Source organism: Pinus tabuliformis, chromosome 2_2 (genome assembly GCF_031772625.1).
Source record: "Pinus tabuliformis cultivar Carrire ecotype Pingquan chromosome 2_2, CPIR1, whole genome shotgun sequence".
NCBI classification, from domain to species: Eukaryota; Viridiplantae; Streptophyta; class Pinopsida; order Pinales; family Pinaceae; genus Pinus; species Pinus tabuliformis.
In genome coordinates this window covers 1107015231-1107032050 of record NC_142300.1, presented here as the reverse complement: position 1 = coordinate 1107032050, position 16820 = coordinate 1107015231, and the positions used below count along the sequence as shown (strand labels likewise).

Genomic DNA, 16820 nt, shown 5'->3' with positions numbered 1-16820 from the left:
GTAGGTTAAGGCACTAATCTATGAGTATGTTGATCATCTTAAAACTAAACAATTTTTCTCTAAAACCTCTCTCTCCTAGATGGCTAGGGCAGTCTCTAGGGTTTTATAGGCAGATTTGTTGTTGCAGATTTGGAAAGTGTTGATTCATTGCATGGGAGTGGCTCTAAATTGTAGGATGATTTACATATACCATATAAAAGCAAAATTTATCTTCATGAAATTGTCTTACATGCCATGGAGGGGCTGACGTCATCTCTATTTATTGTTGTTGCACATCTAATAGCCCTAAATCCCTCTTGTTTTGCATTAGCCCTAGTCTCTATCAGAAACTCTTTGTTCCCTTCTTGTTGAACACCATTTTAAGGGATTTTCTAAGACTGTTATATGCAGTTGCATGCCATAATATTGAATATCATTCAAACCCTATCTTATGGCAGCCTCATCATAGGTCTAACCTTAGAAATATTGAATCCTAGCTTTGAGTATCTTGGTCATCTTTGGCCCCATCAAGTCACCTTGATCCATTGTATTAGAATAAGTTGTGGATGGCACAGGGAAGCCTCCCTTGTTGAGATCAAACTAAACAGCAAGAGGAAGGTTTCTGAGGTGAAAGTGGCGACCATCCTCATTGTGACCATAGGGTCTGGCCCCTCGTCCAGTGAAGCCTTTCACCGAGGCTGCTAGACTTTGCCACAACAGGTATATCACAATTAAGCATTAGACTCCCAGCTGTCCATCTCACTGCTGCCTTAGATCTGACTTTGATGCCCTGTCCGCTACCTCAGCCTTGAACCTCAGAAATAAAATACAAACCTCAATATAGGCACAGTGGAATGTGTATTAATATACATGTCCTTCCTTCAAAATAGAACAAGAGAAAAGGAAAGGCCAGCCCTAGGCTTCATTGACATAGGTCAGGACTCAGCCATGGTCTTTTGCTTGGAACAGATCAGCCTCCTTTGCTACTGCCTGTGGGTACACTCTCGTAGGTATTATGTTTTCCTCAATGGTAGGATCAAAAACCTCAATATGGGCACACTAGAATGTGTATTAATATATATGCCCTTCCTTCAAAATAGAACGAGAGAAAAAGATAGGTCAGCCCTAGGCTTTATTGACATAGGTCAGCCATCGTCTTTTGCTTGGAACAGATCAGCCTCCTTTGATCCTGCCTGTGGTAACACTCACGTAGGTGTTATGTTTTCCTCCATGATTGGATCAAAACCCCACTAATATAACCACACACTTTCATGTTGTCTCATATATCCTGCCAACATAAAAAGACTTCCAGGATTAGATCTTGATCAAGCTGGAAAATGATCATTTCTCTGTTGTTTATAATGCCTTCATATCCACCACTGATTTCTGCCTGAATAACCTGCAATTCCTGGCTGCTACAGAAATTCACCCCTGGAGTAAAACAGGTCTTTATCTTACATCTTCATGGAGTGCTCTTCCAACTTGATTCTGATCATGCTTCTATTGTTGTTGGGAAATACATATATGAAGCTTACAGTTAGTGCTGATGAAAGATGTTACACATCGGATGCCAGAAATGTCTCTTATTCTGTTTGAAGCTTTGAGACTTTCCATGAAGTCATCATACACTGGGTGTAGATGCTGTTGCAAACAAGATTTACTTCAAGTTTTTCTAAAAGTTTGAGCATGAGAGTTTTCTTTGACAATTATCAGCAAAGGCATCCTGGAAACCTTGGGATATTGTGCCCATCCACAGCTTCGACTTGCTACAGGTTAGAATGACTGTCTGTTATAAACTCTGCGTACAAATATGCCACTGGTATTTGCCAAATGTCTGAAAAACAAGGCTCCATCACCTCCATGGCGTCAGAACAGTGCTTTCTTCATTAAGTCGGGGTGCTAGAATGCCTTTGAAACTCTTAAAATACCCCCTTGCATTTTGGGGTGTAACAGAGGGTAGCAAACCTCACTGTAAATAATTTCAAGGAGAATGTTATGTTTGGTATATCCACATATCTTATTTTGGTGTCAAAGCCTCGAAAATGGTTTAAACCATTCATTGGTGAGGCCTTTTGACAATCGGTTTAGTGGAAAGAAATTATTCTGAGGTAGTTTCACACGTGTTCCACACCTTATCTGTACATTTTCTTTTCTAATGAAAACCTTGTGGGTAACCTGTCAATGTTGATTACAATGCCTGACTGAATAAGGACATTGAGTGAAGCATACGACAGAGACAACTACCTCAGGGGATTAACCTTAATGCCTCCTGCATGAAGTTTAAAGCACTCAACCACTCAGGCTAGCCCATTGGGCTATCTAATCCTTACATTTTATGACTAGGATAAATGAATATATCTTTTAGGAATTTCCTTATCCATGTGCAAATTAGGTTTATTGGATAATTACAGATACAGTAACAAATCAGGGTATGTATACCATTTATCCATGCACAGTCTAAGTACACAAATTAATTGGTGTTAAGACAGGGTGTAAGTAATTTAGTGTGACCTGATTATAGGGTCAATAAATAATTCATAAAGTGAGAAATAAGTCATACATAATGAGATATGACATTTAAGTTCCATTATTCTTTGTTAGTAACTGCTCAACTAATCTAGAGTGGAAGAATCAATCCATCACAAAGATGGCTAGATGCATGATAAAAGGACATCATGTAAGTTGTCAGTTTTGGGTTGAAGTTATTTAATCAAAAGTTTTTTGTTGATTTGAAGTCCCACAAAGGAAGTGTGTGTTAGACTACTTATAGGGTTTGGTTACGAAAGAAAACATAGGTAAGCAAATTTCAAATTTTTTGGTTGTTTGACATATTGACATGTTCCACAGAAAAATAGACAAAAATGTCGATTTTTAATGTACCTCGGACAAGTGGTTTCCCATGGGTTAGTCTCTACCTAGGAAAAAGTGTCCAAAATAATTCTTTTCCTAAGTGTGACTTTATAAAGTGAAAGTGACTTTATAAGTGGTAAAGTCAATGTTAAATTATAAAGTACAAATAATTTCTATCTTCTTCTTTCTTTCTAAAGTGAAAAGTGACTATAGACATAAAGTACAATGTGGGTATTTTATTTAATGGGTGAGTTAAAAAATAGAAAGTGAAAATTAAATGCACATTTATTCTCATTTCTTGATCTAAATGAATCTGAGCCATTAGATCTTAGGGTTGCCCAAAGTCATTTAGGGAAACAAAAAGGGGAAAAGAAAAGAGAGATTGCATTCATTCTTCATGAACAGATTGGATAAAGGAGGCTGAGAGCTGGAGAAAAGTTATGAAGGAGAAATTTGTTGCAGTAAGTTGAAGGAGTGATTTCTGGGCAAAGCTGGGCACGGAAATCAAGGCATAGAAGATAGCAGAAGGTACAGTACGAACAGCATTTAATGCTGTGAGCTGCATGCCGTTCGAAAGAAGTTTTTGAAAAAAAATTGGAAAAGTCATACAGTATGTACAGCAGTACGGAAATCCGCACAATTCATATGGAATCCGTACAGTAGTCTGTACAATACATATCCGTACAGTACATATTTTCAGCTTTAAGTGAGCATGGAAATTGAGGCAAAGTGGGCACGGTTTTCAAGGAGTTTTGGGTTGAAGAGATAAGTTGTATTTTGTTGTTTTGTTTTTTCTGCAAATGTATTTTTCTTGAACTTGAAAGATAAATAAATTTGAAGAACTCTCTAACAGGTTTTCCCCGGAGAAGATTGAAAGGGTTTTGCCTGGGTCTAAGTTGACCAAAAATCTGTGTGTACTTTTATGTGTGTTGCTAGTCTGTTTATGTCCATATTTATTTTCAGCATGTGTTGACAGTCCTATGTGTTTTAATCTGAAAATTTCATTTCCAGAATTCTATATGTTGAATGTGTGTTTATGGAAAAGGGCATTTAACTGAATGGGAGTGATAAGGTGAAATTAAAACCGGGTTGTGATTGCATGAAACTTTTTAGTCATCAAATTTCAACAAAAAATTGGTAGCCATAAGTGGAAGTCCATATTTATTGGACATAGCATTGAATCAAATGCATACAAGTAATACGATCCAGTAAATAGGAAATTGTTATCAATAGAGAGGTAATTTTTTATGAGAAACCCCACATGTGCAAACATCCGAATGGAAAGTTGATGTTTTGTGGATTGATAAAAAAAGAGTTCAAACTCAAATCTCCTATCATATATAAAAGAAAGAAAAGAGAAGAAGACAAAGAAGAGGAGGAAGAAAAAAGAAGAGGAAGAAAAAATCAAGCTAGAATTATAAGAAGAAGATGGTAGAGGAGGTGGATGTTAGTTCGGTGGCTCTCAAAAGAGGCCAAAATAACTCTACAAGATGCTTCAAGATGCAATGCTAGATGAGATGGCGCAAGGTTAGAGGAGAACAAGGTCAAAATCACCATATCAAGTAAATCTTGCTTCAACGAAAAGTGAAGTTGTGAATTCTTATGGTCTGGATTCTTTTAAGGAAGCAAATGGCAAGCAAGAATAGATAGATGAAATGCAAGTAGAATATGATGCATTAATGAAAAACAAGACTAGGTACTACAGAGTACTGCTCCCAAAGTCAACTTAAGCAATCAGTCTTCCATTTGAAGATTCTTCCCCACACCCCCCTCCCTTGTTGAATTTTGTAACTATGGTCAATCTTCATAATTTATTTTAAGCCCTTGATGTATTTATAATGATAAATGTAAAGCATGTTCTTCATGCGCTTAGCAAAAACAAAAATTGAATTTTAGAATTTGAATCTTTTGGCTCCACAAAGTCAAGTCAGCCCTCAAACAGTTCAAGTCAACCCCAACTTATGATGGCACCCATTCGGCATAACAAATGACTATATAAACACTTGCCCTCTCACATTTGATGCATAACTCAGATCTTTTCTATGGAAGTAAGTTTGGACTTTCTGAGGGAAAGAGAAGACGGATTTGAGGCAGAGACAAGACAGCTCTGAAGCAGAATATTGAGCGAGTCTGAGGCTAATTGAAGGACTGAATTTCTGTGGATCAGAAGGCAGCAGAACCAAGCTTCTATAGGCACAATATGAGATCGAGATTCTCTATGTATGAAGAAGCAGACCAAGATTCTCTCTATAAAGAAGCGTACCGAATTCTCTGGATGAAGAAGACGGCCGAGTTCTCTGGGCAGAAGGATGACTTGACTAAAAGGGCTATTAGACCAGGTTTGACCAGAATAATGTTGGTGGTCAGTTTGACCTGAGGTTTGATTTAGATGTATCTCTTGTTGAACAAATCAGTTTCTCTAAGGAAAAGGTTGCTGGGTGTTTCACCCATGTGGGTTTTCCCAGGGTTAAAATGCTTCGTTTTTTCTTGTCTGGCTGTCTCTTCATGATCCTACTGTCATAAATGTTGTATTTTCGATGTCTTTTGTGTAATTGCTTAATGATGGAATTATGGATAAGAATGTAAAAAAGAACTAAATCATTAGAAGTAATTATCAGTATAGAAGACTGTATGAAAAATCAACACCCCTACCGGCCTTGGATGTGGATGTTATAAGTGATGGACCTTTTCCATCCAAGGCTCCTCCCACAGTTACACAAACATGTCCCCATGGCTCTGGATATTTTCCAGATGGTATCATCAAGAAATGCATCAGCCCATTTGCAGTGCTCAATGACTATGATGGGGAGCTCTCTCATTTCTCTTATTCCCCTGTCTCTCCTCGCTCTACTTCTACATGAATTTGTATTTTTATTGCTTCTTTTTATGGTCTTTATATTTCTATTGATCAGATTGCTTTTAGTAGATTAGGGATAGGAGTTGCTTTCACATTCCTACTGTAGATTCACATTGGTTGTACTTTTGAGTACCAATGACCAAGTTTGTGGCCATTTATTGGACATCAATACAAATAATCTTATCTTATCTAATAGTTTCTAGTTCTTCACAATCACACCTTCACTGCTTCATTAAGCATTGAAGAAAATGAAAAACAGAGCATCGATAACAAATTTGCACTTGCATATGTACTTTGAATAGTTGATAAACAGTTCATAAAAGGTAAACAATCAAAATATTCTACAATGAGAAGTTTTTTGGTATGGAAAAGTTATAGACATCGAAGGAGTTGTTGTTTAAAGGGCTGAAAGTACCTGAAAGAATTTTTTCCCACATAGGTTGCTAGTGGCTGCCGCATAAAATAAACAAGCAAACCCAGTCAGTGTGCTTACCTAGAGATTTTGCTTGGACTTTTATAAATTTCACATGTAAGTTTACTTCTAAGAATGTTTATAGTATATACAGGATTAACTTTGTGCAACTAAATACAAAAATGCAGGGCATATAAAAGTAAACCTTTTGAACATTCTCTGAGCCATAACTTGATTCCCCAATGCCAGCAACTGGGATATCCCATAGTCTAACTCTGTAAACATAAGAAATGAATTAGGATAACCCCAACTGTGCTTTAGCCTAGATTAGTGAGTGCTCATACTAGTCAAAGTGAGTTTTCATTGAACAAACTTGTATTGACAGGGAGAAAATGTACCCAAACCCCAAAAAAAAAATTCTAATAAATACAATTCCAAAGATCAGTAAAATTTAAGCATCCATATCATGAAAAAGTAGATATCATAATACCCATTCGATCTGGCTTGTCAAATACTAAAAAATAGCAAGTGTAACCAATAATTTCCACAAAATACGTCATGTAGATTCTTACGTGCAATCATCTCCACAAGAAATAAGCCGCTCTCCTTCTGTAGACACAGTCAAACCACGCACCGCTCCTCTATGACCTGGAAATTGTTGAATTGTGCGCCTAACTTACAAGCATCCATTAGTTACTTTAAATCAGAAACGTGCAAACTACAAAAAATATGATATACATATACCAGAAATGGGCATAGCAATATGATGATTAAAAGCATAGTTCCTTCAATAGCTAAATAAAGTTTATAATTGAATGGCAAAGCAATATTAAAATATGGTTGCAACTTGTAATATATAAACACCAATTAATTAAGAACCAAAAAAGGCAGTCTCTTAGTTATAATACAAAACAACTCTATCCTTGTCTACCATGAAAATCAATCCATGAAATTAAATGGTAAAACATTCAAAACTATTCTAAATGATCAGATGCTTTTCAGCCCTATACAGATAGCATAGCATATTGACACAAAAATTGTGATCTACAACCATGTAAAGATCAATGAAGCAACATAGGATCATACCTGGCCGCAATGTCCCAGAGCCGGATATCTGACAACAAATCACAAAAACAAAAAGATTCACTTAACCCCTCTTTGACTAAAAAAGCTAAATAGCAAAACCTTCACAATAAAATATAACTCTACCTCTGAAAAATGAGTCAATCCAAAAGAAGGAAAATCTCAAGAAACAAAGAGAATGGGAACCAACAAAATCTGTCCTAACATGGCTTTCTAGGCATAGGCAATGCTGCCCATGCCATTTCAGATCTAAGTGAAAACAGTCCCACTGGACTTGCTTTTCACCAGGATCAAGAAGAACTAGTCAAATCTGATGTGCAGACACATGATGATCTGAATATCAGAAAACGCAGAATTGCCAAAAATAGAAGTTTCCCGGAAACTGGAAAAAAATGAATATCAAAGGTTATGCCATGAATCTTCTGGTAATAGACCAGTGTGACTGAGTCTCACTGGACCTTAACCCTTTGGTAGCAAGAATCACTGTATGGGTTAACAGGGTTCTAGTACAGAGATCTGTTTAATGCAAATAAAAGAAATGAAAAAAAGGATCAATTTCAGTCAATATTAAGTGCTTACTTGTACCAGGGTTTCTATAATAGGAGTTTGTTAATTGCATTCAGGAGATATTGACAGTCTTTTTTAAAGGAGTTGAAATTGAAAGTCCTTTTTGACAGACATCCATATTTTTCAAATATTTGTTGGTTTTGTAGCATGGATTCCTACCCACACTTTTGTATTGTATGAAGGGTCAAGCCTCGTCCCAATCAAGGAAATAAGATGCTTCTCTAATAATCTGATTTTCTTTTAAAAATATCATAACCATAAAAAGCCAACTCTTGTTACTATACATTTTACCACATGTTCAATTCCCTTTTGAAAAATCCGTTATAAATAAATGACTAGATATCATGGGATGCATTTCCATAGTTCTGTCTAATTAAATAAACATTTCTTTCATTGTTATGTACTGTTTCTATATGTTTTAAAACATGAAAGCCTATGAACATTTACAATCCTCCCACGACTATGATTCAAGTACAACTTACAAATGGCCAATCTTAGAAAGTAAAGCATTAAGTTAGGCTGGGGTTGCGATTGATCTCTCCAATTACAATGATTCATTTATGTCTTGGCACTGTCCCAATGTTGGACTAATTGATGTAAAGCATCAATCAGATGCTGGAACCTTTTGCTCATCCATATTATTGAGACGTGCTCTTACTTCAAATAGAATTCAAGATTTATGGAAAGGATCCCTATATTGTCAAAGTCACAAAGAGCTTAAATGGAATATCTTCATTCGAAAAATAAATGTTCTGGTCTCAATCCTAATATTCAGAAATCTGTTTCACTTCATCTTCGGATGCCCTGCTTACTACGAGATTCGACATCGTTTCCATTGTCTCTTCAGGTCTTCTCAGACTTTGTCCAACTTCCTCAGATATGTTGATCCGAGATGCCTTGCACTTTATCTCCAGGAGGCCTTCAGATTTCGGGCCCGTTTTCTTCAGCCCCCCACCAAATCGGACACCACGCAGAAGATCACGGACTTCTTTAGGGCGCTACCATCAGCGCGGGGCACCAAAAGAACCATTGACCGACCCACAGACACTGAGACCAGATCAGTGCGGTCCCGAGGGGCTGACCCACCAGACTGCACCCACACTCCAGGATTGGATCCACCCCTGGGAGGCGCCCTAGAATCTCCAGGCGACAGCAGCGACAGCCCAGTATGCCCACAGGACAGCAGACTTTGACAAGCTTCTCCCAGTTTTCTTCTCTCGACCTCGGATGTTAGGAGTAGGGACTGGACAGGAAACTCCCTCCTCCTCCTTCTCCTTCTCCTTCTCTGCTTCATCGCAGAGCTCTGTTTCGAAGCCGAGAGCTCCTAGCTTCTACATTTACATTTACTTAGATTATAGATGTATTTTCTGCTCTTTAAAAAGAAAAGTTAAAGGGGACCGCTTGGTCCACCGGCTTGGCATGTTGTAATCATTGTACCCGACAGTCCCATTGACCTATTATGGTCATTTGTTGGACATTAATAAAATTATCTTATCTTATCTTATTAGCATGTTCCCTAATTGGGTTAGAACACATACAGAAAGATGACTCTGCAAAAAGTTAATGAATTGAGACTTAACTTGGAGACTGTAAACCAAAGGAGAATTGACTAGATGTTTCTAGAAACTGAAACCACTACTTTATTATAAGTAATCTAAACTTCAAGGGTGCAAGTTTTCCATAGTAAACTTGTTAGGCTCAACATCCAATGCACAAAGGAAGAAAAAACAAGAAACAATGGGATATATGCAAAGGGTCCAGGTTAACTGTTTTAGTCAAACCCTTGTGAATGGCATTGAAAATCTTTCATGAATTTGTAATTTATTCTTATTATATAACTGCTTCCAATGACAGATAAAGACATGCAATGTAGCATTAGTTATATTGATTGCAGTTAAAGAATTGCTTTAGCTATGACATTATTTTCTTAAGCTGCGGATGTTCATCACTTTGGATATGTTGGCATTTTTATTGGAAACCTTCGAAGATATATAAAAGAAGTCATACCTGAATTCGTGAAAAAAAATCTGATTTATAATATATGCAACTCAAACACTTGGCTATTTGCTAATCAGATTGGCTAATCAACTGCGGCTGCTGCACTACTATTCAACTTGGCTTGGTTTGCTATCTCGACTGGGCTGGATACAGTCAGTGCAGCTAGAAGCTATGGTTTGTGCAGCTATAAAACTATGCTTGGTGCCAAGTAGTCAGTGCCAAGTACTCATTGACAGTCATCATAGACAATCTGAGATGCCCGAAGGTGCTGATAGTCGATAGTCGTTGAATGAAGTCGATAGATAAGATAGCCAGTTGCCATTGCCGGTAGTCCAGCATAGTCCCTAGTCCGAGTACCCATCATAGCCAGCTTGTCAGTGCCAATAGCCGAAAGGCCATCAGTCCCAGGAAGGAGGTCTCGATTACCGGTTGCCTATATCCGAAATAACCTCTCCCTTATGGTCGAGCCTGCTTGCGCATCCTCATTACACACCGGAACAGGAGGGCCCACACGGGGAGGGGCATTGAATGGATGGATGCCGCTCATTCGCCATGCCTATTGAAATCTCCTCTTTTAGGGGGCCGAGGCAGAATCCTCATTCGGGCATTACAACCATGTACCTAAACTTAATCTATTATCCATATATATGAAGTTTTCATCTGTCCAAAATTCTCTTATTGCAGAATTGATTTTCAGCTGTCATTTTCTTCATGGTTTGGTAATTTCCAGCATTTATATGTCCTGCTAATTTGATATATAATATAAGTTTGAAACTGTTGAAGGGATTTAACATTTATATTGAAGATAACAGGGCAGATTTATTGCTTTAAGTCTCCAATAATTGCAGCGATCTTCAATCTGTTTTATTCATGAAAATGTTGCCCTAAATGGACGAAACTTGTTGGCATATATCTGTTATCTTCTCTCTTGGATCGCCAGGTATATTGGGGTTGATATCAAGTGAAATATTGTCCACTGTTTGCTGCTGTAGTTTATATTTCAGTTCATCCCTAAGGCTGATAATTCACAGGAATTACATCCGTTGAACCTCCAAAGAGGTGAAATTTCGGAAATTGCAAAAGAAACCTCAATTTATGAATTCTTTACACCCATGTCACTAAAGAATATGTAGATATAGAAATTGGCATGATCTCAAACACTAGAAACAAAATATGCACTCACAAACATGTTGAAGTGTTATGAATAAAATTCATATAAAAATAATAAATGTAAGTATAAATACAATAATAATAAATAATAATTTGTTAAACACACATGGAGAAGACAGCAAGAGTAGGATAAATGTAAGTTGCATTCTATTAACAATAGTCACATATAAATACAATTCCTTGTGACCCTTGGTCTTCATATACCAAGTGGTCACTTGGGCTCCGGTGACTATTCACATTCCACACCAACCCATAGAAGATTAGGTGTCCAACATCCCCCCCCCTAATCCGAAGGGGTATGTATGAGTCCAAGAAAAGAGCTCTAATACAAAATGTGCAAAAATGCATGGCAGCACTAGGCTGAATGTACTCTCTGAAATGTTGGTGATTTAAGGATGACTACCAACACTGGAACACTTAGTGCAGTTCCTGGAACTCTTCCAAATCTTGCAAGAAGCTGAGGTCTTGTGCTAGACAAGTGCGCCTTAATGCTTTGAAGAGGGAGACCTTCAACGTGGAAGAAGAAAGGTCTACAACCTGCATAAAAAGTGAGAACCTCAACCTGAAAAGGGAGGTCTTAACCTGCGGTGGTTTAAGGATGACCACCAACTCCGGAATGCTTACTGCAATTCCTAGAACTCTTCCAGAACTAGCAAGAAGTTGAAGTCTTCTGCTAGAGGAAGTGTCCCCAATTCTTTGAAGAGGGAGAATCTCAGCCTAAAAAGGGAGGTCTCACCCCGCATCGATGGTTTGAGGTTGGCCACCAACATATAGGCATGCTCAGGGGCATCTCCATCTTTGGCTACAACTCTAAATCTAGTATGGCAAGTTGTGGCTCAAGCTCGCTTGATGTGACTTTGAAGCTTGTAGATGACTATCACTTCCCCCCTGTCAGATACAAGGTGAGAAGATGGAGAAAATCAATTGCAAGACCTTTTAATATTCTAGAAGAGATTATGACATATAACTGAAATATCTTCTTGGTTGTTGAAGCCCATTGCCAAGAAGCGATCCATCCAAGATGAATCTTTGTTCTTGCAGAAGGCTTGTTTTTGAAGCATCTATGTGAAGAATGAGTACGCTGACCACAATGCTTGCACGGATGAAGATCAAAATAGTGATCTTTCATATGGCCAACTCGGTCACAGTGTTGGCATTTAACAACTTTTGGCTGCGAATGTGGAGGTACAGAATCTAGAACAGGTGAAGGTGAACTGCCATGAAGAAGTCTAGCACTTTGAAATTGAATGGGCTTGGAATAGTCTGGAATATGAAAGGACACCTCCTTATCATATCCAAGACCTGTTTTGTACTTGTTGTTGACAAGCTCTTCCCAAGGTCTGAGGATTGGCTTGGGAAGTAGTAGTACAGACTGAATTTCCACACCTGTATTCATATATGCTTCTGAAATGAGCACTTGATCTGTATCAACCTCAGCATTATTGATTTGATGACTTGTTGGTTATTGATGGGTGTCTGTCTCAATGTTCTGAACAAAAACAGGGTCAGAAAGTTGTTTTTTTGTAACTCATCTTGTTGTAGCTATAATTCAAGCTGCAAAAATTCAATGTTTTCTTTTGCATTTTGTAAACAAGTTCAAATATCGGAGAGAGTGTCCTTATTGATTTGGACCATCTCATCAATAGTGGAATTAATTAGAGTATTTAGTAACTCTAATACCTCAGTAATTCTAACCATTTTTCAAGCTCAACTAATAAGAGCAAGTAAAAATTTTGGCCTTAAAGATAGAAAATGATACCAACACAGAGTTCTTTTAGGTGTATAATTCACTCAACAAAGATGTGAGAGGGAGATATTACTGCCTTGTACAGGTCATGAGATCAGATATTGTTGCTAAGGAGGATTTTAGAAATAATATTGACAATAAAACTCACAACTAACACTTCAAATTCCACCCTCTTACACCAATAGAAGTTCAACCAATGTGGTCAAATTCAAACATCTCAAAATGAGGCACCACTTCAAAGTTTTTGAGCTTTCGTTGGTTTCCTTGGAGCAATTTGAGTTTCAGCCTCCTTCCTTTTGAAACAATATCAACTCTATAAAAGAAATTTGGTATATCTGCCAGAAAGGTAGTTGACTATACGTAGATGTTCGTTGGCGGTAGTGGCACATATAAATGGCTTGACTTGAAAGTTCAATGCACATGGATGCTTTGGCATTCAATACATCAATGGACATATAATTCAACCCATATTATGCTCAACATCTGAATGGAACCCACAAGGCGCATGTTTATAAATGTTTGAAGACATGAATTAAACTCTCGAACGCCATGAATGGCATAGCGGATGCATTGAAAAGGGCACTATCACTCATGCCAGAAAGAAGTAGTCGCCCTATCAGTGAAAATCTCCACAACTAATGAGGATAAATCATGGCATTCCAAAAGGTGTGATCAGCATGAAATGCACACACATTCTAGCAAGAGAGTATAAAGAGTGATAGCAGTTATCCCTTCTCTCTATACTTACACAATTTCGTTTTGTTTTAATGCAAAATTCTTCTTTACCACCCTCTCAAGAAATACTCAGTCGGGTTTTAACATAGAAAACCCTAGTGAAGCAGTTTCTATGATTCAGTAACGAGGATGGCCACCAACGGAGGAACACCGACAACGCCACCGCAGGCAACAACGGCACGGATGCCGACAAACAATGAGAAAAAGCCCATTGGAGGAGTGGATGCCTTCAACTGAGCGATTCCTAGAATTGCAGTGGTGCAAATATGCGAAGGTGTCGGGTTCCAATCCTGCCAGCAATCTGCCTTCGAAGCTCTGGCAAATATTGCCATCCGCTACCTCTGCAGCCTCGGTAAGGTAGCTCACTACTTTGTTAGCCTCGCAGCCAGAACGGAATGCAATGCATTCGATGTGATACACGCCATGGAGGACATGATCCTAGCGATTTCGTGACAGAATTTATTGAAGGAATGGTTGAAACTTATCCAAATCTATAATACTTGGACAGTTATCTCGAGGTCAAGGTAGTATTGCAAGCTGATGTTTCTAAGGGGGCATATAACAAGGTTGTTGTTATCCCAGGAGTTGGAGCCAACACATGCTTGGGACAACCTACAGTTGTGTGGGTTGCTTGGAAGCACGACAGAGTAGAAATAGTTCCCAATGACCAAGGTAACAGAACGACTCCTTCCTATGTTGCTTTTATTGATACAGAGCATCTAATTGGGGACGCCGCCAAGAATCAGGTAGCCATGAATCCCCAGCACACAGTATTTAATGCTAAAAGATTGATTGGCAGGCGCTTTAGCGATGCCTCCGTGCAAAGCAACATGAAGCTCTGGCCTTTCAAGGTATTATCTGACCCTGGGGATAAGCTTATGATTGAGGTCAGCTACAAGGGCGAGAAGAAGCGATTCTAAACAAGCCGAGTATGCTCAGAGAACAACATGTGAATATGAGGGATTATGAGAAGATGAGTAGAGTGCATCCAAACATAGATATCACAAGCTCAGTAAGGCAGAGGCATTTTTGAGCCAAGTAGCTCTGATACCATGTTAAACACATATGGAGAAGACAACAAGAGTAGGATAAACGTTAGTTGCATTCTATTAACAATATTCACATATAAATACAATTCCTTGTGACCCTTGGTCTTCATATACCAAGCAGTCTCTTGGACTCCGGTGACTGTTAACATTCCACACCAACCCATAGAGGATTAGGTGTCCAACATAATTAATTAACTAATAGTTAGTTAGTTAGTAATGAAGAGGCATGTCTTAGAGACATGACCATTCATGAAAGGGTACTTGCCTAGGTATATAAGTGGGCCCTCATTGTAATCATTTCACACATCTTTTGTACATTCAACAATTCTTATATACAATTACTACTTGTCCTACGATGGACACTTATATATTTCAATTCTTCTTAATTATTTCGCTGCGTATACGAACATTGTGCGTTACATTAGTATCAAAGCATTCCTCTGAGTATACGAACCTAGTTCGTTGCATGAAGTCTTAACATTGAAAATGCCTAGGGAAAATTCAATTTTAACACTATGTATATTTGACAGTAACCATTTGTGCTTGGTTGATGTTTGTGTATGGACCAAATAAGGGACAGGTTTCAACCTTCAGGAGGTCTTAATTGTTGAATTTTGTAGCTCAAGCAGGTACTTCTTCACAGGCCATGTGTCTAGGCGCGCAAAAGTTGCTCACTTTCCTTAGAACACTTGCTCTAAGTTGAGCAAGTTGTTGATGTAACTCAAACTTAGGAAAGCACATATTAATGTGTTGGCTTATTGAGCTAATAAAACTTAGGAAAACTTAATAGTAAAGTGATTTATTTTAGTAATTTTTAATCTTACCAATTGATCTCAAGTAAGTCGTCAATCATTTGAGATTAGGGTTAGGGTTAGGGTTTTGGCTCAATGCAAAGTTATAAAAGCAATTAGGGAGTGGAAGGAGACACACAACCGCAGCGCAAAATTAAGAGCAGTAACTCAATGAGCGTGTGCTAAGTCCGAGGAAGTGTAGAGGCTAGAGATCTAGATCTGCAAGGAGATTGAGCATTGATATAGGGCAGATCTAATGGATCAAATCCAGAGTAATTTTTGTATCTATATTTTCTCAATTGAGCCACTATCCCAGGATGGGAGCCCAAGTAGGTTCTGAGTTTTATTAATGATGAACTCATTTGTTGGGTAAAAATCTGTTTGTGATTCATGTGATTCAAATAGTTAATTGCTTCCACTGAATATTTCTTTTTGTTAAGAACCTAGCGGTCTGTTTATTCAGTAATCTTTTGCTGGACATTAAATGACAAGTGCTGGGTTTTGAAAAACTAACATTAATTTGTGAGCATTCTAAATTTTAACCAAATTAAAAGGAGGAGGTGGAGTGTCATAATCTACAAAAATGGAAGATGCTTCACACCTTAGACATTCAGAGGTATTTCTACCTAATCCGAAATGTTTCCATATGCAACCAAAAGAAGATGGACAGGCCATGAAAGATTGGAATAGATTTAACAATTTTATGACCTTTTGATTGCATGACCCCAGATATTGAATAAGGAAAAAATTTGACATCAAGGGAATAATTTCCAAAAGAGGATTATGCATATAGGATTGAACTTGAACCTATAGACTTCTTGGAGAAATATGGAATAGGAAGCTCCCTTGCTTCATTAGTGGGCTATCTAATTTCTTTCAAAGGAAACTTCAAAATAATTATCGAATTTTAAATTTTAAAATTTGATTCCCTTTGATTGGGAAACTAGTGGACGAAAAACCCATAAATAAAATTTGTCTCACCCTTCACATTTTTCAGCAAAGAATGAGGTTGTCGGTACATCCCCAAAGCCATTACAATAAATTACACAAAGGCTACACCAATGATCAACATCAACCATAGTTTTAAAAATCGAACTCGGAACCGGCCAAGGGTCAACTCCAACTCGGTATCGACTCGGACTAGTTGATTCCAATGCCTCGGTCTTTGTAAAAAGTACATTAAATATTTAATTTTAATGAAAAAACATATTTTTAAAGATTTTCATTCATGTTGCCAAACTCAAAGCATTAGAATAATAGAGAGAAAACAACATTTGATCAAAGCATGCTCAAGAATATATCTATTATATCAAAATGGCACCAAGTGCGCTGTCCAATACATTTAATATATAGAGATTAGAACAAAAACACATAACCAATGTTGCTCCAAAAACCAGCTCCTCAATGTTGCTCCAAAGATCACCCAAGAACCCCTGCAATGTTGCTTCAAAACCCAACTCCAACTGCTCACAAACTCCTCCCAAATGCTCACATAAATGCAATGAGATAGTTGTGAGGAAATATGAGGGGGTTGGGTCACCTTTATAGGCGTGGGAGAAGGGTAAAAGGGCTAGGAAATAGT

The 16820-nt window shown here is 37.9% G+C and overlaps 1 protein-coding gene across 4 annotated transcripts in view; it reads right to left on the bottom strand.

The window, feature by feature from the left end:
- The window catches only part of LOC149197264 (uncharacterized), a 208169-nt gene that overhangs the window by 113896 nt on the left and 77453 nt on the right, over positions 1–16820 (bottom strand). For all 4 annotated transcript variants that reach the window (XM_089405801.1, XM_089405799.1, XM_089405800.1 and 1 more), the window contains 4 exons: positions 7185–7212; positions 6671–6769; positions 6304–6373; positions 6102–6136 (listed from right to left, as the gene is read on the bottom strand). In XM_089405801.1, the coding sequence (XP_089261927.1) occupies positions 6102–6136; positions 6304–6373; positions 6671–6769; positions 7185–7212 (232 nt within the window). The remainder of the gene's footprint in view (positions 1–6101; positions 6137–6303; positions 6374–6670; positions 6770–7184; positions 7213–16820) is intronic.